This window comes from Coregonus lavaretus, assembly GCF_964263955.1.
Source record: "Coregonus lavaretus genome assembly, chromosome: 27".
In the NCBI taxonomy this organism is placed as follows: Eukaryota; Metazoa; Chordata; class Actinopteri; order Salmoniformes; family Salmonidae; genus Coregonus; species Coregonus lavaretus.
The window spans coordinates 34,186,464-34,212,679 of NC_140014.1; the positions used below are offsets into that span (position 1 = coordinate 34,186,464).

At 43.2% G+C, this 26,216-nt stretch overlaps 1 protein-coding gene across 1 annotated transcript in view; it reads right to left on the reverse strand.

The window, feature by feature from the left end:
- LOC311103071 (mitogen-activated protein kinase-binding protein 1-like) overlaps positions 1-26,216 on the reverse strand; it is a 62,107-nt gene that overhangs the window by 21,450 nt on the left and 14,441 nt on the right. The window contains exons 3-14 of the mRNA XM_084144598.1: positions 24,638-24,700; positions 20,871-20,928; positions 18,542-18,712; positions 18,073-18,210; positions 16,224-16,406; positions 8,808-8,968; positions 7,550-7,739; positions 5,065-5,205; positions 4,657-4,841; positions 3,676-3,767; positions 1,178-1,303; positions 914-984 (exon numbers count right to left, since the gene is read on the reverse strand). Of these exons, the coding sequence (XP_084000724.1) occupies positions 914-984; positions 1,178-1,303; positions 3,676-3,767; positions 4,657-4,841; positions 5,065-5,205; positions 7,550-7,739; positions 8,808-8,968; positions 16,224-16,406; positions 18,073-18,210; positions 18,542-18,712; positions 20,871-20,928; positions 24,638-24,700 (1,579 nt within the window). The remainder of the gene's footprint in view (positions 1-913; positions 985-1,177; positions 1,304-3,675; positions 3,768-4,656; positions 4,842-5,064; positions 5,206-7,549; positions 7,740-8,807; positions 8,969-16,223; positions 16,407-18,072; positions 18,211-18,541; positions 18,713-20,870; positions 20,929-24,637; positions 24,701-26,216) is intronic.

The window sequence follows — 26,216 nt, forward strand, 5'->3', positions numbered from 1 at the left end:
GAATTCTCAATGAATAAATATCTCTGACTATGCAGACCGGGACTCTGGCCGTTACTTAAATCCCAAAAGACTTACAACCTTTTGGGAGACGCACAGAGAAACTGAAATAGTTTGTTAAATAATTCACATAACAGCTGCTAAGAACAATATGCAGTAGGGAGGGCCTGCTTTAGTATTCCCTCCAAATAACACAACACAACGCCTGCCAAAGAGAACTAAAAAGAACTAAGAACACTATGTACCACAGACGACAACATCATCAAGCTTTTCCTTCAATCCTGACTGGATTCCAAAAGAGACGTAGCATTACTGCGGATAAACAAACCAAACTTGTTTGTTTGTGATGTCAATGAACGATCTCTAAACTGTAGCTTGCCTTGGGAAATGGTTCTAATTGGAGCTCTTTGGTTCTAATTGCCCTGCCTGTTAGTTTCTGCCAAGTCGGGTGGGAGTTATAGTAGCCTAGTCATGGGGGCCCTCTGAGTTCCTTGGGTCAGGAATTTGACTTCGTTTGTAGAACAGCCTTGTAAAAATGTCACTGTGACCCTCATAAGCACGGGGCTCTGAAAACAGGAGGGGAAGATTAAGAGAGCAGGTTTTTGGAAAAAGCAGTGGGACCCAGGGACTTGGGGCATACAACAGCCAGTGTGACACAGAAAGCCTTAGAGGAAAAGTTTCATTATTAAATAGGCCACTTGGAGTTTAATGAATTAGCTGTAAGCAACAAGGATAGTCAAATTAAAGAGGGGTTGGCTGAGCCACGATTAAGAATGTGGGTCCATGGCCAAAATATGTTGAAAGATCATGATGAAATATTGCCAAGCCGTGCCACAAAATCATTAGTCCCCCTAACCTAGTTACGCCTCCAGCAGCAGCTGTTCTAGAGCAGCGCCATTGTGTGTGTGTGTTTTACCTTCTGCGCTGTGCGGAAGTAGATGCTCTTGTCAGCGCCACAGCTGATCATCCTCACCTTACCTTCATTGGCTAAAAGAGAAGGAGCAATGTTACCATGGCAATAATAACCATGTTAACTTTAAACTGCAAGATAGTGCCACAATTGAAACTTCCATGACATCTTTGGATGCCAGAGGTCTAACTTCCATAACTAATATAACTGTCAAAGGTGTGAGACTTGAGAGTTTGAGGTAAAGGGTCAAAGGTCATCTGCAAGTCTCACCAGCGAATCGTACTGCAGTGATGGAAGAGGAGTGTTCATCCAGCGTCTGCAGCAGGCTGTACTCCCGCTCTGCATCCAGCACGTGGATCAGCCGGTCCCGACTCGCTGTGGCTAGCAGCTTCAGCCCTGTCACACACAACACACACACATTTATATTTTATTCATTACCAGACACTCTTAACCAGAGGGACTTATAGTCAGTGCATTCAAATAGGTAAAAACAACCACGTATCACAGTCATTGCAAGACAAAACCTTCACACCACGTATAGGCCTACATTACATTACATTACATTACACTCCATTACACTCAATTACACACCAGAATACCAGCCACTTACCAACAGCCAACTCCTGTTCTCCATTTCGGTGGTGGTAAATATTTTTCATTAGAGGTCCTTCGTGTTTTTAACAGCCATAAAGCATCTTGTTGAGCAGGGTGGTGCTCTGGTCAACATGTGCTCTACAGACTGCTACCTGACACATTAGGCCATATGTGGACTCACTGAAACCTTTTTAACCTGCTAGTTGCTACTACCTGTGTCCCTGTTAACAGTAACATTAAAGCTACTCTTAATGAGAGGAAACAGTAGTGCAAAACGTATTTCCTTAGAGGTTTACCGAGAGATGAGACCAGTGCTACGATAGGCCAAGCATGAGTGGGCCACATAACTAGGCGCCACTGTAACAGACAGAAAAATATCTGTTTACGTGTCCAATTTTCTAAATTTTAGGGGGAAACTATACATGATCCAGATTAAACTGATGACGACAGCTATTTGCACATGCAAGGATATCCACTGCGTTTGAATTGCAACAACTCACTGTGATTATGTGGAGTGACTGACCGCACATGGTGAACAAATGCGATTATGACTCCAATTACATTATATTAACCTAATAACCAATGAGCTGACTGACACTTCACATGGATATCGAAACCAATCAAAAATTGATGTTAAGCACTTCCCCAGAGTGGACTTGATTGAATTTCCAACCTGATTAATTTCAGTAAATGAAAAGTACTATCTATTTCGCTTAAATCCTCTCCTTGCTGAGATTGAATGTGGATCCTGGATCTGTTAGCTTTGTGACTTTGTTAACCTTGATCCCAGCTAGAAGGTGAAGGTGATATGGTAAACCTAGAGGATGAATTGCATAGCAATATCAGTTTCCCCCTCTTATCCATTATGATTTAAAAGGCTAAACTGATCCCAGATCAGCACTCTACTCTGAGATGCGTTGAGAATACAGGCCCAGCAGGGCAATGGCTGTGATCGGACTATAATCACCCTCTGAGGTGTTACTATCAAATAAAATACTATTTTATTTGTCACATGCGCCGAATACAACAGGTGTAGACCTTACCGTGAAATGCTTACTTTCAAGCCCTTAACCAACAATGCAGTTTTAAGAAATATAAGAGTTAAGAAAATATTTACTAAATAAACTAAAGTTTTAAAAAAGTTAAACAATAAAATAGCAATAACGAGGCTACATACAGGGGGTACCGGTACCGAGTCAATGTGTGGGGGCACTGTACACTGCAGGCAGCCAGAGGGAGTGTACTGGGTTTATTCTGAGCTCTCTCTATCTGGTTCTCTGTGTGGTGCCAACTGCCAAATGGATGACCTAGAGGAATATCATTAATACTCCTATTAACATGGGAGCCACTGGATGCATCCCAAATGAGACCCTATTCCCTATATAGTGTACTTCTTTTGACCAGGGCCTTTTGGGATGCAGCCACTATGACAGATGTGCTGCTACTGGGGCTAGATGATGGAGGTCTGGAGGAGGGCCAAGCAGTTCTTGGGCCAATGCCAGTGTGCTACCCCCACTCACACAACACACACACACACAACACACAACACACACACCCACCCTCAGGCCTGCCCAAGCCATGGAGCATAATATGCTCTGCCTTGCTTTTCTCTGAATTGGACGGCACTTCACCAGGTCTGATAATGCCCTCTTAATAGCCCCACTGCACACACAGACACTCTTTGTAACAAAATGAGATGAAACATGGGTGTGTGTTGAAATTGTTGACTATAGCAGTAGTTACAAAGATAACTTCAATAATTTCCACATTCCATTTCACAAATCCCTTATCAGACCCTTTGGGTTTAATGTGTGAACCGGTAAAGTTAATTATATAAAGCTGCTCATTTATACTTTGACTAAGAAGAATTTACATACAGTACATTTGGACCCAACCCCAGTCTCTTTATAACGTGATGGAGCTCTGAAGTGGTTTGTTTCACAAGTCAATGGGAGGTTGGTGAAGCATCTGGCAACCAGCTGAAGGTGGTTTATACCTACAGTAGTATTTATAACCATGTTGCCTCTTCCATTTCCTCCCAGAAGAGGGGAAATCTGCCTTACACGTATCAGGCTTGTCATGGATAGCAAGCTAACAATAAATATCTGTATTCAGTATGAGTTAACTAACTACATAGAAGGTGAATATGTTATTATGGTAACAATTGAACGTACCCGTCTCAGGCTTGGAATATTCCAGACACAGGATCTCTGAGTCGTGGGCCTGAACGTTCAGAATCTCCCCCATGCTCTCCAGCTCGTGGATCCTGCAACAGCAAACAGAACAGAATAGTACTTGATTAGTCCTGCTATGCTCCCATAACAACACACATTTTTTGCGAGGAGCACACTGTTAACGCGGCTTACAGCTCAGTCTCTCCACACACAGAGACACCGCTGGGCCGCAGTAGAATGCAGAGTAGACCGCCATCCTTCAGTTTTGTGTGACAAAGTTAATTTACAAAAAGTAGCCTTGGTGTTAACTACGTCAGCAGCAACCTAGCCAACATGGTGCAGCTGTCCATCCAGTCATGTGGACAGATAGTCAGCTAGGCTGCTGCCTGAATGGACTCTAGCCTCCTCTAAACCCAATTTAACAAACATACACACACACAGCTGTAAACACACACATGCACGCGCGCACACACCAACACACCCTCCCATGAGTCTAGTTAGGGAATTTCATTAGGACATAGAAGTGCTGAGGCCTGAGGGGTAGAGACAGAAAACAAGGCTCCTTCTGGGACGGCATAGCAGTGGTACTGTACCTCAGGGTTTAGCCTGATGAAGGTCTACTGACACAAACATTGATTAGTTTAAAGGGATCCCGAGTGGCGCAGCGGTCTAAGGCCCTGCATCTCAGTGCTAGAGGCGTCACTACAGACCCTGGTTCGATTCCAGGCTGTATCAAAATCCGGCCGAGACTAAGAGCACAATTGGCCCAGCGTTGTCTGGGTTGGCCGGGGTAGGCCATCATTGTAAATAAGAATCTGTTCTTAACTGACTAGTTAAATAAAGGTTACAATAAAATAAAAACATTGTTTGTGGAGTAATCAAGAACACCAGTGTGCTAAATTTTCTTGTTCTACAATAGTTTCTTCCATAGACTTTGAACTACAGGTGTGCGAACAAACCGCTCTTTTTCTCCAACAGTACCTCAAGGTGCCGGTGCGGTCGCCCGATGCCAAGTGCTGCCCGTCTGGGCTGACACACATGGTCCTGATGCCCGTCCTGGTCTCCGAGGTCTGGGGGTCGGCCTTCTCTCCATTCCCCGAGTTGAGGCACTCTGTGTCCAGCAGGCCGGCGGTGTTGTTGTCCATATAGATTATCTTCTGGAGGTCCTGGAGAGCGAGAGAAAGGGGGGGGGGGGGATTATTAGCCGAGAAAGCCATTCACCATCACTTAATAAACCTCTATAAGTTGGGTGTGTTTCCCCCTCTTAAAGCCTCACTCTGGATTCAAAGGTTCTTGAGTAGAACTACTTAGCATCAAAACTCAATCAGCAGTCATTCATATTGAGATCAGGAGTTAGTTATATGGTGTGTGAGAGTGAGACAGACGTACGTTGCTGATGACGTTGTGGCTGAGAGTGGTGTTGTGTCCATCAGTGTTCCAGAGACGGATAGTATTGTCTGAAGAACAGCTAAGGAAGGAACCTGGAGGCAGACAGGGCTGCCTGCCATCCCTTACCCTGTCTGGATACACCTGTACAGGTGCAGAGCAAAGGAAACATTAGTAGACCTATCGTCTAGGTGTTAGATTAATTTGTATTTTAAGAATAATGACTAAAGGATTTCACCCCAAATACAACTGTGTTACAATTATCAACCCACTAACAGAGGGGGGGGGGGGCGGGACTAAACATTCCAGGGTGAAGGAGAAAGGTGGAAACTGTTTAAGAAAGCCTCCTAAAGGTGGGCGGAGCAAAGTGCCTTTGTGTGTCAAGAGGTATAAAACAGGAGTGTATGGGTTTTGGCGCCAGAGCTCTCCATGAATAAAAATACAGATCATTCTTGCTGGTTGTGGACCTTGAATCATTTATGATTAAAACCAGAGCCTTACAACCTCTGGTAATGATTCAAGCTTAGGTTGAATTAGAGATAGAAATTCTTTTAACACTAGGAGAGATTATGTAAATATTAATCTACGTACATTTTGGGTACACCTGACAGGTACAGAGGACATGGAAACAGTTGTTCTAAACTAGTGTATGCACATCCAGATAGATTCCAGCTGCAGGGTGGAAAAAACGCATCATAGAAAATAAAAACATACCCACACACGGTTAAATGCTCCGCTGCACGGAACAATAAACATTGCATTCGGAAAGTATTTTGACCCCTTGACTTTTTCCACATTTTGTTACGTTACAGCCTTATTCTTAAATGGATTAAATAAATAGAAATCCTCATCAATCTACACACAACACCCCATAATGACAAAGCAAAAACAGGTTTTTAGAAGTTTTTGTAAATTTACATAAAATAAATAAATATATACATTATTTAAATAAGTATTCAGACCCTTTGCTATGAGACTCGAAATTGAGCTCAGGTGCATCCTGTTTCCATTGATCATCCTTGAGATGTTTCTACAACTTCATTGGAGTCCACCTGTGGTAAATTCAATTGATTTGAACATGATTTGGAAAGGCACACACCTCTCTATATAAGGTCACACAGTTGACAGTGTATGTCAGAGCAAAAACCAAGCGACAGGGTCGAAGGAATTGTCCGTAGAGCTCTGAGACAGGATTGTGTCGAGGCACAGATCTGGGGAAGGGTACCAAAACATTTCTGCAGCATTGAAGGTCCCCAATAACACAGTGGCCTCCATCATTCTGAAATGGAAGAAGTTTGGAACCACCAAGACTATTCCTAGAGCTGACCGCCCGGCCAAACTGAGCATTCGGGGAGAAGGGCCTTGTTCAGGGAGGTGACCAAGAACCCGATGGTCTCTCTGACAGTGCTCCAGAGTTCCTATGTGGAGATGGGAGAAACTTCCAGAAAGACAACCATCTCTGCAGCACTCCACCAATCAGGCCTTTACGGTAGAGTGGCCAGACGGAAGCCACTCCTCAGTAAAAGGCACGTGACAGCACGCTTGGAGTTTGCCAAAATGCACCTAAAGACTCTCAGACCATGAGAAACAAGATTCTCTGGTCTGATGAAACCAAGATTGAACTCTTTGGCCTGAATGTCAAGTGTCACGTCTGGAGGAAACCTGGCACCATCCCTACGGTGAAGCATGGTGGTGGCAGCATAATGCTGTGGGGATGTTTTTCAGCGGCAGGGACTGGGAGACTAGTCAGGATCGAGGGAAAGATGAACGGAGCAAAGTACAGAGAGATTCTTGATTAAAACCTGCTCCAGAGCGCTGAGGACCTCAGACTGGGGCGAAGGTTCACATTCCAACAGGACAATGACCCTAAGCACACAGCCAAGACAACGCAGGAGTGGCTTCAGGACAAGTCTCTGAATGTCCTTTAGTGGCCAGCCAGAGCCCGGACTTGAACCCAATCTAACATCTCTGGAGAGACCTGAAAATAGCTGTGCAGAGGCACTCCCCATCCAACCTGACAGAGCTTGAGAGGATCTGCCGAGAAGAACGGGAGAAACTCCCCAAATACAGGTGTGCCAAGCTTGTAGCGTCATACCCAAGAAGACTTGAGGCTGTAATCGCTGCCAAAGGTGCTTCAACAAAGTACTGAGAAAAGGGTCTGAATACTTATGTAAATGTTATATTTCCGTTGTTTATTTTTAATAAATGTGCAAACATTTATAAAAACGTATTTTTGCTTTGTCATTATGGGGTATTGTGTGTAGATTGATGAGGGAAAAAAACAATTTTATCAATTTTAGAATAAGGCTGTAACGTAACAAAATGTGGAAAAAGTCAAGGGGTCTGAATACTTTCCGAATGCACTGTATATGAGACCACCATTCAACAGTGTGCAACAGGTATCTTGTTTATTTTCTACATGTAAAACCCTCTCTATACAGGGAGTAAAGAGAAACATGTTCCTCCAGGCCTCCCTCCCTGACCTTACCTCGACGCTCCACACGCAGGCCGAGTGGTAGAGGGCGGAGTAGACCTTGCCCACTTTGCGGAGGTCCCGTACGTCCCACACGTACAGGCTGTGGTCATTGTAGACACAGGACAGCCAGCGGCTGGCAGGGTCATAAGATACAGCCACCGTGTCAGGACACCGGGCGTCCATCTTGTGGCTGAAGAGGTGACTGGAGGGAGGGAGAGTTAGGATGTAATAACACTGGAATACTGTAATAAAAAAACTATATATTTAATTTATGAAGCACTTTTCCAGAACCCAGAGATACTTTAAAGTTACAGTACAAGCTAACCCAATTCAATGGTTATGAGAAAAGCCCAGCTATCAGCCGGGCTGGCATCCCTTTACCAATGATTTAATGGTTGTGTTTTTGGCCAGAACATAACGTGCTTACTGGGTGAGGTCTGGCCTGTCTATGGTGTTTCCCACAGAAACTTCTATAAACAGTAGCGAGGTGACCTTGATGGCTTCACTTAATAGCAGCTTCGACATGACCTACACAGCCATCTATGGGCCCTGGTCAAAAGTATTGCACCAAATAGGGAAAAGGGTGTCATTTGTGACGCAAACATGCAGTTAGTTATTCCACTGGTGGGATTTTTCACATCCCACGCAAACATGCTATATGCATGATTATTCAGCTAATCTGTTATAACATTTAGGGCCTATTGTCAGGAAGTCAGTTGAACAAGGAAATTAACCAGCAGCATTCCAGACTCAGCATTCACTCAGTCCATATTTATGAGGAGAACAAACTCTCATAGGAATCTCCATCTGTCTTCCTGAAGGCATCAACGACAAAACGTCTATTTAAACAGAGCTTGAGGGGGATACAGGGATACAAAAACAATATGACATTTAACTCCAACTGGGCCCACATGCATCCTGGAAGAACAGTAACAAAGAGGAAATCATTCAAGGGTATTTTGTGTAGTTGGTTTGTTTAGTATTTGTATAGGTATGTAGAGTATGATGCTGTATGAGATCTAGATACCACACAACCCACACCACTCTGGCTAACCAACAGGACAGAGAGAGACTGTTCCCACTTCCCACAGTCACAAAGACACCATTTAAATACTTCATTCATGTCCAGGGCGACATTTCAAAGTCATAATGTTGATTAAAAAAACAGTTCTCTAAAAGTTCAATTGATTATAAAATATGAATTCTTGCACACATAAAAACCTCTGCACGTCGTCTGCATTGTGTGGAGGTTAAGGTCGGGGTCACTCACCTAGCCTCCACCACGGTGGCGATGTCTGTGCCCAGGCAGTGTGGGCGTGGCAGGGTGCAGATGAAGTGCAGGTTGACGGGGCTGAAGGCCCTAACCGTGCCGTCAGCACAGCCACAGAAGATCAGCTCGTCCGTCACAGACAGAGACGTGGCCTGATTGGTCTGCAGGGCAGAGGAGGTGGGGTTAGAGAGGACACACATACGTACTGTACACTACATATAACACACACGTCAGGGTTTCCTCCACTACTACAGTGCATTCGGAAAGTATTCAGATCCCCTTGACTTTTTCCACATTTTGTTACGTTACAGCCTTATTCTAAAATTGATTAAATTGTTCAATCTACATCAATCTACACACATTACCCCATAATGACAAAGCAAAAACAGGTTTTTAGAAATTTGTGCAGGTTTATTAAAAAATAAAAAACTGAAATATCACATTTACATATGTATTCAGACCCTTTGCTATGAGACTCGAAATTGAGCTCAGGTGCATCCTGTTTCCATTGATCATCCTCGAGATGTTTCTACAACTTGATTGGAGTCCACCTGTGGGAAATTCAATTGATTGGACATGATTTGGAAAGGCACACACCTGTCTATATAAGGTCCCACAGTTGACACTGCATGTCAGAGCAAAAACCAAGCCATGAGGTCGAAGGAATTGTCCGTAGAGCTCCGAGACAGGATTGTGTCGAGGCACAGATCTGGGGAAGGGTACCAAAACATTTCTGCAGCATTGAAGGTCCCCAAGAACACAGTGGCCTCCATCATTCTTAAATGGAAGAAGTTTGGAACCACCAAGACTTCCTAGAGCTGGCCGCCCGGCCAAATTGAGCAATCGGTGGAGAAGGGCATTGGTCAGGGAGGTGACCAAGAACCCAATGGTCACTCTGACAGAGCTCCAGAGTTCCTATGTGGAGATGGGAGAACCTTCCAGAAGGACAACCATCTCTGCAGAACTCCACCAATCAGGCCTTTATGGTAGAGTGGCCAGATGGAAGCCACTCCTCAGTAAAAGGCACACGACAGCCCGCTTGGAGTTTGCCAAAAGGCACCTAAAGACTCTCAGACCATGAGAAACAAGATTCTCTGGTCTGATGAAACCAAGATTGAACTCTTTGGCCTGAATGCCAAGCGTAACGTCTGGAGGAAACCTGGCACCATCCCCTACGGTGAAGCGTGGTGGTGGCAGCATCATGCTGTGGGGATGTTTTTCAGCGGCAGGGACTAGGAGACTAGGCAGGATCGAGGGAAAAATGAATAGAGCAAAGTACAGAGAGATTCTTGATGAAAACCTGCTCCAGAGCGCTCAGGACCTCAGACTGGGACGAAGTTTCACCTTCCAACAGGACAATGACCCTAAGCACACAGCCAAGACAACGCAGGAGTGGCTTCGGGACAAGTCTCTGAATGTCCTTGAGTGGCCCAGCCAGAGCCCGGACTTGAACCCAATCGAACATCTCTGGAGATACCTGGAAATAGCTGTGCAGCGACGCTCCCCATCCAACCTGACAGAGCTTGAGAGGATCTGCAGAGAAGAATGGGAGAAACTCCCCAAATACAGGTGTGCCAAGCTTGTAGCGTCATACCCAAGAAGACTCGAGGCTGTAATCGCTGCCAAAGGTGCTTCAACAAAGTACTGAGTAAACGGTCTGAATACTTAGGTAAATGTGATATTTACGTTTTTATTTTTTATAAACTTGCAAAAACATCTAAAAACCTGTTTTTGCTTTATCATTATGGGGTATTGTGTGTAGATTGATGAGGGGAAAAAACAATTTAATCAATTTTAGAATAAGGCTGTAACGTAACAAAATGTTGAAAAGGTCAAGGGGTCTGAATACTTTCCGAATGCACAGAAGGGAATAGAGCCAGGGCCCCGCCTGGCTCTATTCCCTTCTGCCTCACTAGAGCACTACATAGGGAATAGGGTGCTATTTGGGACGCAGCCCAGCTCCTCAGGGAAATCAATTGCAGAGACAGCAGAAAGAGCTAAGGTGCTGTCTGTCAATGATATTGAACGTATTGAATTGAAGACCATTGCCAGAGAGGCATCAGAAAACACACTAGGGACTAGCAGTCACATTGTTTCCCATAGGATTTTTTTCAGCAGCGGTGGAAAAGTTATTTTAGAGGATTGGGGGGGCGTGGTAGTGGGCGTAGCCAATGGCACAATCTCCGACCCAAAATTGTAAAGGGCCACCTCTTGGCTGAAGATACAACATTTTGCTGTTTTACAGCCAATTTCCTGCAATTCTACCTTTTTTGGGGTGGAGAGAAAATGTGATATTTTGTTCTTATGCTATCTGAGTGACTCAAACATAATAACAAAATCAATGTGTGCCACATGCCATGACATTTTGGGAATGTTAGATTCTCCCTGACTGTCTAGTTTTTATTTTGGTGATTGTTAGTTCTAAAAAAGTATCTTATTTAAAAACATATTGCTCCATTATGTTTTCTACACACTTTATATAATAATCTGGTTTCAGTTCAGGTTTACACTGAAAACGTTTTACCATCACGGAAATTATATATATATATATATATATATATATATATATATATATATATATATATATATATATATATATATATATATATATAGTACCATTCAAAAGTTTGGACACACCTACTCATTCAAGGGTTTTTCTTTATTTTTACTATTATCTACATTGTAGAATAATAGTGAAGACATCAAAACTTTGAAATAACACATATGGAATCATGTAGTAACCAAAAAAGTGTTAAACAAATTCTTCAAAGTAGCCACCCTGTGCCTTGATGACAGCTTTGCACACTCTTGGCATTCTCTCAACCAGCTTCATGAGGAATGCTTTTCCAACAGTCTTGAAGGAGTTCCCACATATGGTGAGCACACGTTGGCTGCTTTTCCTTCACTCTGCGGTCCAACTCATCCCAAACCATCTCAATTGGGTTGAGGTCGGGTGATTGCGGAGGCCAGGTCATCTGATGCAGCACTCCATCACTCTCCTTCTTGGTCAAATAGCCCTTACACAGCCTGGAGGTGCGTTGGGTCATTGTCCTGTTGAAAAACTATTGATAGTCCCACTAAGCACAAACCAGATGGGATGGCGTATCGCTGCAGAATGCTGTGGTAGCCATGAAGGTTAAGTGTGCCTTGAATTCTAAATAAATCACCAACAGTGTCACCAGCAAAGCACCCCCACACCATCACACCTCCTCCTCTATGCTTTACAGTGGGAACCACACATGCAGAGATCATCCGTTCACCTACTCTGCGTCTCACATAGACACGGCGGTTGGAACCAAAGATCTCACATTTGGACTCATCAGACCAAAGGACAGATTTCCACCGGTCTAATGTCCATTGCTCGTGTTTCTTGGCCCAAGCAAGTCTCTTCTTCTTATTGGTGTCCTTTAGAAGTGGTTTCTTTGCAGCAATTCGACCATGAAGGCCTGATTCACACTGTCTCCTCTGAACAGTTGATGTTGAGATGTGTCTGTTACTTGAACTCTGTGAAGCATTTATTTGGGCTGCAATCTGAGGTGCAGTTAACTCTAATGAACTTATCCTCTGCAGCAGAGGTAACTCTGGGTCTTCCTTTCCTGTGGCGGTCCTCATGAGTGCCAGTTTCATCATAGCGCTTGATGGTTTTTGCGACTGTAGAAGAAACTTTCAAAGTTCTTGACATTTTCCGGATTGACTTACCTTCATGTCTTAAAGTAATGATGGACTGTCGTTTCTCTATGCTTATTTGAGCTGTTCTTGCCATAATATGGACTTGGTCTTTTACCAAATTGAGCTATCTTCTGTATACCCCCTACCTTGTCACAACACAACTGATTGGCTCAAACGCATTAAGAAGGAAAGACATTCCACAAATTAACTTTTAGGAAGGCACACCTGTTAATTGAAATGCACTCCAGATGACTATCTCATGAAGCTGGTTGAGAGAATGCCAAGAGTGTGCAAAGCTGTCATTAAGGCAAAGGGTGGCTACTTTGAAGAATCTCAAATATAAAATAAATTTTTATTTGTTTAACACTTTTTTGGTTACTACATGATTCCATATGTGTTATTTCATAGTTTTGATGTCTTCACTATTATTCTACAATGTAGAAAATAGTAAAAATAAAGAAAAACCCTGGAATGAGTAGGTATGTCCAAACTTTTGACTGGTAGATTCTATTTTGGGCCCACTGTTGTTCATTTTGTATATCAACAACATTGGGGATCATATTGAAACAGTGTCATTTTTATGCAGATGATACTGTTCTTTATTCAAGTGGTAGTAGTTTATCTTTCGCTTTTGAAAATGCCCAAAGAGCATTTAACACCTTACAACAGAATCTGTATGATTTGAAGCTGGTTCTGAATTCGGGTAAAACAAAATGCATGGTATTTTCAAATGCCAGGCAAGTTACTAATCATGTCATTGCTACATTGGATGGACATACTATAGAGCAAGTCAAAGTGTACAAATATTTGGGAGTGTGGGTGGATGACAAGCTGAGCTTCACTGTTCATGTGGAGAACTTGATAAGGAAGCTCAAGCTGAGAATAGGTTTAAACACTTGATCGATGTAAATATCATAGAAGAGTGTAATTGTCTTTAGGACAGCTGTTTTTTAGTTATGACATTCGTGTTTCTTTACGTAATATGTAATTGTTGTACTGTATGTGTGTCTATAGTTTTGTTCAATGTTGTGTTAGTGTATGTAAGTAGTTTTGTCTGAAACTTTGTTCCCGCTGCCGCTGTAGGACCAGGTCTCTCCTGAAAAATAATAAAGGCTAAATAAATAAATAAAAAAGTGTATAGCCACTAGCCTCTGCGTAAAAACTAAAAACTATAGAGTTTGGTTTTACCATTATATATATATATATATACACAGTATATACACAGTATATCATTATTATTTGTTTAAATCATATTTTTGGGAGTGGTGGCAACAATTTAGAAGCGGCGGCTCGCCACTGCTAAATGAATATAGGGGAAACATTGAGTAAGCACCACATACTTGTCTGTCTGTGTAAATACTGATTACCACGCTTTACTGTAGCTAGGCCCCTGGGTAAACAATATAAGAACATCTCTCAAGTAGTTTAATCTAGGCAGAAGAAGTGGCTTCACTAGAAAATAAATATTGTGAAAAGTAAACAGTTCAACAACAAACAGCATGACAGAAACAGAATGATATGCAATATATGTCACTGTGGTGAAGAGGATGAGATATGGTATCCACTCCATAAACCACACATTATTGAATGCAGCAGGTTCAGATCTAGGCCTACAGATTGTAAACAACAATACACAATATCATTTCTCAATTTACCAGTATGATGCTTGAAATGATGAATAACAGTGATTCAGCCAGGCATGCAGCCCAGATTGGACACAGCTTTTTCTCCAAGTCCAATAACAGTAATTGACTAAATCTTTTTTACACATTCTCTCTTTGGGCTCAGGTTGCCAAAGCATGCTGTGCTTTCCCAACAGTCAGTGCACTGCACTGTTAACCACGGCATGCCAGTGAAGCAACCATCTTAGTAGGGGAGAAACCAAAATATACCAAAGTGGCAGCTTCAAGTTGCCTCTGGGGAAGAGGCGTGTATGGTGACAGTGTAGTTCTGACCGAGGATGATCCCTCTCATGCCTTCTACAGCAGATAAGATATGCAGTTCATGTGAGGGGATGAAAGCCATGTCCTAATTTGATGTTGTGGCTGTGGTCACTTGTTACAGGCTAGATCACAGCAAGCTTTTAAGTCTTTTAAATTAATCCACACTGGTAGCTTTGCAGTGTGAATGTTACATTTACATTACATTTTAGTCATTTAGCAGACGCTCTTATCCAGAGCGACTTACAGTTATGTTAAGAGCGTAAATTAATGAACTGAGTTTAGAGATGAACAGCGTGAGCGGAGAGGTTGATATCAAGCTGTCTGATATGCCAGGATGGAATGTGATGCTGTTGCAGCAGTTGAGACAGAGCAAGCATTGTTGGTCCTCTTCACTCCCTCCCTCTCTCTCTCTCCTTTCTCTCATTCGCTCTCTTTTCATTTCCATTCCTCTCCCTCTTCTCTCCCTCTCTTTTCTCCCCTTCTCCTGTCTCTCTATGCTTTGGGCCTGCGTCTGCTACAAAAGCATGATTGTGCACCCACCTACCTACTGTATCTCTGACCCACTTCAGCCCTGTTAGCAGGAAGGTAGCAGGCTCAGCATGGCCAATCTGGTAGGGATCTCTCCAGTTCCACTAGTGTGTTACAATCATGTGGTACAAGTTTAGGAAAAGGTTGTTGTGACCTCAGAGATCATTTGATCGTAATACTGCATGAATTCTGTATCCGGCGAGGCAGGTAGCCTAGCGGTTAAGAGTGTTGGGCCAGTAACCGAAAGGTCGCTGGTTCGCATCCCCAAGCCAACTAGGTGAAAAATCTGTCGATGTGCCCTTGAGCAAGGCACTTAACAATAATTGTTCCTGTTACTCGCTCTGGATAAGAACATCCAGATAAGACATCTGAGAATGTGGACCACTAGGTTCACGTGGTCAAAACACACACACCCAATAGGGTGGACAGGTGGGCATGATAGACTGCAGCATTCTGAGAAACCCTCCAATGGAATGCTCGGGGGTATCGGAGGGGGGGTGGGGCATAACTTTCAGCTGATGTGACATGGAACTGCAGGACAGGTAAGGGACAGACTTACTGTGACACTGTCGTTCTTCTGGACAGTGTAAGAGGAGGAAAAAGCAGAAGCAGAACAACACTAATATTAGACAGACAGCAGCATGGATGGTCAAATTAACACTCCACCGACACGAGACAGTTGTCTGTCTACAATTGACTTTTAAGCAGAACTGAAATCAGTGTTTTATCTGACACAGTCGGTGGCTAGATTACATCTAGAATTAGGATATTCTGTAGTAGCCAAGTCCAGGGAAAGTTGAAAGTTTGAAACTGTGCCACATGTAGATTGAAAAGGGGTTATATTCTAAGCTGATTATGCAGTAGAAAGCTGTGATAAGTCACCAACTCGCTCTCTGCCAACATTTACACATAATCGGTACTTTAGTGATAGATCTCCATTCATTCAGACAGTTTTAGACAAAACGATTCATAGTGTTACTCTACGCCTGTGGATACAGCCAGGCAGCTACAGTCCCAGTGAAACCGGGAAGTAGCCTACTGCCTGAATTTGTCCAATAAACTGGAAAATGTCATCAAATTCAGGTTTTCCTTTTTAGTTTATATGCCTTTTGAACGCTGCAGCGAAATACTTTTGATTATAAATTATTGAGTCAAGGAAGCTAATTCTTGATTCTATTAATTTGTCTTATAACAAGTCTGATTTCTGTTTTTGGTTGCAAAAAGTTTTGCTACATTGTGCCCTTAATGAACGTGACCCCCGAGTCTAGTAACTCACCCTTAGTTCCACCCATTTGTCCAGCAGGCGTTTGTCATTGAACTCGCAGAGCAGGCCCGAGGAGGTAATGCAGAAGGTGCTGCCGGCTTTACGACCCTTCCCACATGCCACGTCACTGAAGAAGTTGTTCCTCAGCTCCCCCAGGAGCCCCGAGCGACCCAGCAGAGGAACCGTGGCGTTCACCTAGCAGACAGACAGAGGGAGCGATGATTAGAGAGACATTGCTATTGGGTCTGATTGATCTAGTCCATCAGTTTGTTATGTTATCCCAAACTCTGGGATGTAAGACCTTCTATTCGGCTTCAACATGGCTATTGAAGTTGATATGTGACGTCTGTCTTTATTCTAATAGCTTGAGCGATTACAGAGGAATTTCCCCAACTGGTCCTTGTGACCTCCAACCCGGCGTTGTACATATTTGTTACATTCCAACAATAACACAACTGATTGAACTAATGATCAGGGGCTTGCTGATTAATTGCATAGATGAATTAGGTGTGCTAGTGTTGGAATTTAACCAATATATGGAACAGCTGAAGATCAAGAGGACAACTTGGGGGAAACGACTACATACCAAATGGCACCCTATTCCCTACATAATGCACTATATAGGGAAGAGGGTGCAATTTGGGAAGCAACCATTGTATTAGAGATACATTCCTGAGAGGCTCAGTTAGAACCAGCATTAGTTATTATTTGTCAGTTATGGATGAGGAATGGGCCTGGAGAAATGTAACCCCTCTCAAACTCATAGACAGAGCTATGGATGCAAGGATTGACCATCCATGATATTAACATTTATACTGAACAAAAATATAAACTCAACATGCAGCAATTAAAACATTTTACTGAGTTACAATTCATAGAAGAAAATCAGTCAATTGAAATAAATTCATAAGTCCCTAATCTATGGATTTCACATGACTAGGCAGGGGCGCAGCCATGGGTGGCCCTGGGAGGGCATAGGCCCACCCACTTGGGAGTCAGGTCCACACACTGGGGAGCCAGGCCCAACCAATCAGAATTAGTTTTTCCCCACCAAAGGGCTTTATTCGAGACAGAAATACTCCTCAGCACCCCCCCTCCCCCTCCCCCTCCTCAGAAGATCCCGCAGGTGAAGAAGCCTGATGTGGAGGTCCTGGGCGGGCGTGGTTACACATGGTCTGCTGTTGTGAGGCCGGTTAGATGTACTGCCAAATTCTCCAAAACGACATTGGAGGCAGCTTATGGTCGAGAAATGAACATTCAATTATCTGGCAACTGCTCTGGTGGACATTCCTGCAGTCAGCATGCCAATTGCACGCTCCCTCAAAACTTGAGACATCTGTGGCATTGTGTTGTGTGACAAAACTGCACATTTTAGAGTTGCCTTTTATTGTCCCCAGCACAAGGTGCACCTGTGTAATGATAATGCTGTTTAATAAGCTTTTTGATAAGCCACACCTGTCAGGTGGATGGATTATCTTGGCAAAGGAGAAATGTTCACTAACAGGGATGTAAACTAATTTGTGCACAACATTTTAAGAAATACACTTTTTGTGCATATGGAACATTTCTGGGATCTTTTATTTCAGCTCATGAAAAATGGGGCCAACACTTTACATGTTGAGTTCATATTTTTGTTCAGTATAGTTTTATCCATGTTTTGAGGCTATATAGTGTTTGTCTACATTTACTTAGTTTACAAACATTGGAGTAAAACCAGCTTATATTTTGGGTTCTGATGGGGTACGACAGTTAAACTAAGCTCATGAGGCATTTATTTACATCCAAAAATGGATTTAGCAACTGCAGATTGCCCCTTTAAATAATGTTGTTGTTGTTGGTGTGACTGACTGTGTGTGAATACCTTGGAGGATTTGGTGTGATCCAGGTACCAGAACTTGACGTGCCTGTTCCCTGCCGTGACAAAGTAGTTGCTGTCGTCTGAGAAGGACACAGCCGTGACTTTACTGGACACCTTGTTGGCTGCCACCACTATGTTTTTCTGAGCAGAGAACAAGAGCACAGAACAGGACTGTAGATCAACAGTAGATATATACTTTGTCCTCAGAGAAGAAGAGGAAAGATAGTATAAAACATTGAAGGATAGTTCAAAAACAGCACATAGCATTTTCACCTCTATCGGTCTATATATATATATATTTATGTATTGGGAGAGGAGTCGTCGATGGTCTATGCTCCCAAATGAGCAATGGGCCTAAGTAAGTAAGTAATGAATGTATTTTTTCACTCATCCAAAATGTATTTATTCCAATAGAGAAAATGGAAGACCTACTAAGACCCAATGAAGACCTAATAAGCGAGTTGCTAGCTACCTTCCAGGCCCAGACATTGATGATCATGTCGTGCTGGTATCCCACGCTGACGATATACTTGCTGTTGGGAGAGAAGGCCACACAGGAGATGCCGTACTTATGTTCCTGTAACTCTGCAACCTGGGTCCGCTCTGTAACGTCCCACACCCGCACAGCAGGCATGTGCCCACTCTGGAGAGAGAGAGACAGAGACAGAGACAGAGACGAGAGAGAGAGAGAAAGAGAGAGAGAGAGAGAGAGAGACAAAGAGAGACAAAGAGAGACAAAGAGAGACAGAGAAAAAGAGAGACAGCGAAAGAGAAACAGAGAAAATAATGCATAATAATAGAGCAAATAATGCACAAAAATATTCTGCTTCTTTTCACTCTACATACCAAGTCTCACACATCCCCCTAACCACAAATGTGAATCTTAATTTATTTCACATTTATTTATATCGGCAAGTCGATTCAAAATTCTTATAATAACCACCTGACAGGTTTGTGTCCACAAGGTGATGTAGCCACAGTCAGAATCCCTGGATCATACAGATGGACAGGAAACACTCTAGTCTCCACTAAGCTTTTCAATGTACCCTGTAACTGCTTCCCAATCCGGTAATGATTTGTCTTATGCAACTCAAGGATGGAACAGAAGATCAAGTGGAGGGAATTTAAAGAGGACAGGCAAGGGAAGCCAGGAAATTAATTCTAATACATCCCTAGTACCTTCTTACCCTCTGCAGGCAGCGGCTTTGTATGCATAATTCTTATACTGGGTATGGAAAGAGGTACTGTATGAGCGAAATGATAAGGCATATTTCTACAAATTTCAGATACAGGTTCGATGGTAAATAAATATAATAAACTACAGTAGCAGCCAGGTAGAGTAAACCCATGGTTGGGATTAGCTTTTGCTGCACCTCCTTAGAACAGAACACAATCAGGAGAGCTGATGACGTCTAGCTCTTTTAAAGAAAGAACAGAAGACGACTGTGAACAGAGGGACCTCCCTTTGACAGCATACATAGGGCAGAGGCAGCATGGTCACTAACAGCATGGTCAGTTAGCTACACCACAGAGGACAGACAGGCAGGGTGAGCTGAGCACCAGCACGTGCTGTGTGCCTTCTGCCACTGGCACATCCCTGGAAGTATCTCTCTTTCTGTCTCTTCCCTCCCGTCCCTCCCACTCTCCTTCAGACAGCTGACAGAGACAGTCTGGCACCCTGCCCCCTCCTGCTGCCATGGCAACCCTGCAGCAGCACACACACATTCACTTTCGCACACACTGTTCTGGCTAATATGGATCAGACTAACACTGTCTAACACACACGCACACATGCGTGCACTGACAGAGTCAATGGTGCAGTACACAAACACGGACTAGAGCACAAGCACTGTGTGTTTTTTCATGGTACATTCACAGCTATGGACACAGTCCTTTGTAGATGTGGCACAGACAGTGTTCCATTTATGAACTGTGGGGTTGGACACTGCAACGATAGCTCTGCCATGCCCTGGCAGTGGAGCAGGAAACAGTCAGCACTTTTTTAGGAAGCTGCAGTTGCAGTATCATCATTTCATCATGGCATGCAAAGACACAATGTAGGGCCCTATAAAATCTATTTCATATTTTGCCTGATTCTGTTGTTTTTTCCCAAATTCTGTTTTCTCCTAATTGTTTTCTCAGGTGTCTGTTTCCCCAGTTTTTTTAGGTTTTCACTCACAAAATCACACTTTCTAAATAGAAAAACAACTAAATTGGATGTTCTAAGTCCACAACAATGTTTAAACCACATCAGGAGACCAGTATTGAGGTCTGGGAATGTTTTGGGAAATTTAGATTTTGGGGTGTAGTTACCCTTTAATTCCAGTGCTAGCAAGAGGCTTTTCTTTAGCTATGTTTTTGTAGCGCACATGTGATAGTAGAGTTTGCTAAACAAATACCCACTGGATTGATGCAAATAATTATATCATTCTGGTAGGTAAGTATAGGCTATTTTGTAGTTAACATGTAATTGAGAAGGTTTTTGTGAAAGCCTTTCCATCTACCAGACTTTTCATTAGCATCATCGCTAACGGCAACACAAAGTGGTAGACGCACGCACGGCACATACATAGACGGGGAATTCTCGTTGCTTCTTCAGAAAGTTCCAGGAAATACGAATCACTGATGGATTCTGTTAACGTCTTATGATCAAATTGGACAAATTAATTAACTTTCAATACATTTAGTTGATTCCCTACTAAAGTTCAACACATTTTTTAATATAGTTGAATTCCGTTTTAATGTCACGTTTCTTCCGCATCTCAGATTTTATAGGGCCCTAACAATGGAATGACACTCACCTCTCCTGTGACAACATATTTGCCATCAGGGGAAAATGACAGAGTGGTGATGGTTTTCCTGTGAAGAGAATAGATGACAGAGAGGAGAGGAAACATTTCATTACTTTCGAAAAGAAGTGAATGCATCCTGGTCTCGAGGGGTTTTTCCGCTTGGGCTGTACTCTATGACAATGGCACGCTCACCACAATCAATACATCAATCTGATGATTATCATCACACACTAAAGTAGAGATTAGAGGCAGGCTCTTACACTTCTAACAGGAAAGGAGTCCTAAACAAATGCTGCTGTACCAACAGTAGAGTCTGATAATAGTAAAATGATACACCATGTGGTGGTAAAGAGATGAGTTTAAAGATATAGTATCTGCACTGAATGGTCGGCTCAATGGCCTGTGACTGGGAGTCAATTGGTTGTTTTAAAAAACTGTTGAAGCAGTTATCACGGTCCAGTACTGGTACACAGAGATATTGTCTGGCACCCTATTCCCTATGTAGTGCAATACTTTATTGGAGGAAAAAAAATATATAGGCACTAGGGCTTGTATGGGGAACAGGGTGCCATTTGGGACGCTACATTTTTCCCCCTATCGAAGTGTCATATAAATGTTTGATGCGTAGCCAAGCAGCTTTTCTCTTATCAAATGTTGTACTAAGCATTACTATACTGTGATCTCATCATGGTATAGTAATAATTAGTCTGTAGAGTGATGTAGGAGTAGGGCAGAGGGTATTAAATTCCAATATTAGCCTCAAACCAGGAGAGCATAAGAGAACAAACTCATCTGGGTATATGACAGTTAGAAAGAAGAATGGATGGAGCCAGCTTGTCACAGTCACATTGATTTAGAGGACCTTTTTTTCAGTCCTAATGACGTGACAACATCTACCTACCTCTGCTTTTTCCACACATTAAAGGGATTGGCAGTGGCTTTGAAGCCGTGGTGCTGCTTTGGTCGTGGCTGACTGTCTGTCCAGTGCTAGTCGTTACATAAGCCATGCTGTGTTTGACAAGTCACTATAGACTAGCTCCCTCCCTCTCATCCAGATGGCCTGTATTTACAGGGCCTACAGGCTTAGGTCATCCTACTCCATTATAACCCCAAGCCACATATATATATATACACATACACTGAGTATGCAAAACATTAGGAACACCTGCTCTTTCCATGACATAGACTGACCAGGTGAATCCAGGTGAAAGCTATGATCCCTTATTGACGTCACTTGTTAAATCTACTTCAATCAGTGTAGATCAAGGAGAGGAGACAGGTTAAAGAAGGATTTTTAAGCCTTGAGACAATTGAGACAAAGATTGCGTATGTGTGCCATTCAGAGGGTGAATGGGCAAGACAAAAGATTGAAGTGCCTTTGAACGGGGTATGGTAGTAGGTGCCAGGCGCACCGGTTTGTATCAAGAACTGCAACGCTGCTGGGTTTTTCACACTTAACAGTTTCCTGTGTGTGTTAAGAATGGTCCACCACCCAAAGGACATCCAGCCAACTTGACACCATTGTGGGAAGCATTGGAGTCAACATGGGCCAGCCTCCCTGTGGAACTCAATATTAGGAAGGTGTTCCTAATGTTTGGTATACTCAGTGTATACACATATATATGGGTGGCAGGTAGCCTCGAGATTAGAGCATTGGGCCAGTAATCGAAAGGTCAGTTGTTTGAATCCCGGAGCCGACAAGGTGAAAAATCTGTCACTGTGCCCTTGAGCAAGGCACTTAACCCGAATTGGACAATGGCACCAGAAAATGATGAACCTGGTCGTGACCCCACTCCCTGCGGGTATCTCAGGGGGAGTTGGGATATGCAAGAAACACATTCCAGTACACACTTGGGTGTAACAGGACAAATACAGTGGGGAAAAAAAGTATTTAGTCAGCCACCAATTGTGCAAGTTCTCCCACTTAAAAAGATGAGAGAGGCCTGTAATTTTCATCATAGGTACACGTCAACTATGACAGACAAAATGAGAAAAAAAATCCAGAAAATCACATTGTAGGATTTTTAATGAATTCATTTGCAAATTATGGTGGAAAATAAGTATTTGGTCAATAACAAAAGTTTCTCAATACTTTGTTATATACCCTTTGTTGGCAATGACACAGGTCAAACATTTTCTGTAAGTCTTCACAAGGTTTTCACACACTGTTGCTGGTATTTTGGCCCATTCCTCCATGCAGATCTCCTCTAGAGCAGTGATGTTTTGGGGCTGTCGCTGGGCAACACGGACTTTCAACTCCCTCCAAAGATTTTCTATGGGGTTGAGATCTGGAGACTGGATGGCCACTCCAGGACCTTGAAATGCTTCTTACGAAGCCACTCCTTCGTTGCCCGGGCGGCGTGTTTGGGATCATTGTCATGCTGAAAGACCCAGCCACGTTTCATCTTCAATGCCCTTGCTGATGGAAGGAGGTTTTCACTCAAAATCTCACGATACATGGCCCCATTCATTCTTTCCTTTACACGGATCAGTCGTCCTGGTCCCTTTGCAGAAAAACAGCCCCAAAGCATGATGTTTCCACCCCCATGCTTCACAGTAGGTATGGTGTTCTTTGGATGCAACTCAGCATTCTTTGTCCTCCAAACACGACGAGTTGAGTTTTTACCAAAAAGTTATATTTTGGTTTCATCTGACCATATGACATTCTCCCAATCCTCTTCTGGATCATCCAAATGCACTCTAGCAAACTTCAGACGGGCTTGGACATGTACTGGCTTAAGCAGGGGGACACGTCTGGCACTGCAGGATTTGAGTCCCTGGCGGCGTAGTGTGTTACTGATGGTAGGCTTTGTTACTTTGGTCCCAGCTCTCTGCAGGTCATTCACTAGGTCCCCCCATGTGGTTCTGGGATTTTTGCTCACCGTTCTTGTGATCATTTTGACCCCACGGGGTGAGATCTTGCGTGGAGCCCCAGATCGAGGGAGATTATCAGTGGTCTTGTATGTCTTCCATTTCCTAATAATTGCTCCCACAGTTGATTTCTTCAAACCAAGCTGCTTACCTATTGCAGATTCAGTCTTCCCAGCCTGGTGCAGGTCTACAATTTTTGTTTCTGGTGTCCTTTGACAGCTCTTTGGTCTTGGCCATAGTGGAGTTTGGAGTGTGACTGTTTCAGGTTGTGGACAGGTGTCTTTTATACTGATAACAAGTTCAAACAGGTGCCATTAATATAGGTAACGAGTTGAGGACAGAGGAGCCTCTTAAAGAAGAAGTTACAGGTCTGTGAGAGCCAGAAATCTTGCTTGTTTGTAGGTGACCAAATACTTATTTTCCACCATAATTTGCAAATAAATTCATTAAAAATCCTACAATGTGATTTTCTTGATTTTTTTTCTCTCAATTTGTCTGTCATTGTTGACGTGTACCTATGATGAAAATTACAGGCCTCTCTCATCTTTTTAAGTGGGAGATCTTGCACAATTGGTGGCTGACTAAATACTTTTTTTCCCCACTGTATACGCACCCCCCCAAATTATTTTTATTATTAAAACATATCCAGCCATCATAATGTCTTGAGACACAGGTGATGGCTGGGTATGTTCCCTATGCAACAAAACAAGACTATTGTCATGGGATGGCTATTACAATCTTTAGTGTTGTAGTTTTGTTTTTGTATGTAAGCTATGTATGAGGAGGAACTTAAGCCTAAGTGACTGTGACTAGCTGGCTGCAGCCATCCACTCTCCTGGCTGTGCCGTGCCTGGCGTGACGAACAGGAGGCAGCAGTTACACACTATGAAGGTATGAAGCCCCACCTGGAGCTGTTGAGGATGTGATGCTGTTTGTTCTTCTTGGGGTTCAGCAGTACCACCACACATCTGTAGCAAAGAGAGGGAACGAGAATAGTGGTTAGACTACATAGGCTCACTCAGGGGAATGACCACAATAATCAAGGCTCAGCAGTCTACTCCCAATTGGCTCAGTTGGTAGAGCATGGTGCTTGCAACGCCAGGGTTGTGGGTTTGATTCCCACGGGGGAAATGTATGCACTCATACTGTAAGTCACTCTGGATAAGAGCGTCTGCTAAATGACAAAATGTTTAAATGTACTGCAAAGTGCTAGCTAAAAAGAAAAGTCAACTAAAACACAAAGTTAGGTAAGTAGTGAACATCAATAAAGCTACTGCGGAGAGTGTGGACTGAGTCACAACAACACAGACTACATGAAATTCCCTGTTGCCAAGCATCTAGCCAAGAATAACTCCCGAGCCGCACTAAAATAAAGTTACATAAATACTTAATTTCCACACTAAAATAAAGTTACATAAATACTTAATATCCCTCTCTTGCTGTATTTTAGTTTGAATATCAGAGTAGAGGACAGCATGGTTGCAAAGTCACTGTGTGTGAGTGTTTGAGTGAATGCGGGAGCACTGAGTAGCATGACCAAGCAAAAACCATGTTGCTTTTTTAAGCTGCTTCCATTTCTTGTTTCATCTCCCAGTGGGAAAACACTCCTAAAAAGAGACTAAAAGAGAACCAGTGCCTTTTATCATATCACATGGCAGGGAAGATGAGAGGGGATACTGGTTGTGTAGTCAGTCACTGACAATGTGTCAGTGATCATCAGAGCTGCTGAAAAAGCCTTTGAATAGAAGTGTTCCAGGTGTACTGGGGATACAATCAAAGGGACAGCCAGGCACTATGGCGTCACTGAGATTGTCTGCACAGAGGGAGAAAGTTCTAGAACAAAAGGTGGTGCACCTTGGGAAACTCTACAGTAGCCATAACGTACTGCTGTCTCCTGAGCTAGTAGCTTCACCACCACAGAGCAGCTGACAAATACTGTCTTTGGGGGTCTGCAAGCAAGTAAGAACATTGTAAATGCTTCATGTTTTTCTTCCAGAGGACTTCCACTGTAACTGTGGGGGAAAGAATGATATGCCATAAAAGGAGAGAGGGAAAGATGTTGTCATACAGCAGGGTTAACAGGACTACAGTGTCCAAACCTGCTGCACTGTGCTGATGCACAGTCCTAGTGACATGATGCCAATAGTTACCTAACACCAATTCACTCTTAATGAGTCTCCAGAGAATCAAACTGTCTCCTACTGAGAGGGAGGGAAGGAGGGAGGGAGGTGACAGCCCATGTCAGACAACATCTGTGGCAGACTTAGTCTACCCTGGCACTGCTCAACCCTGGATTGTGTATGTGTGCCATTCAGAGGGTGAATGGGCAAGACAAAAGATTGAAGTGCCTTTGAACGGGGTATGGTAGTAGGTGCCAGATACACACAGGGCTTCCCTCCCCTGGTCCATGGCTGTGTGAAGAGCTTGAGAGGCTTCTGCTTACAGCCTGAAATGCCACGTATGTAGGTTGTAGATACAAATGGG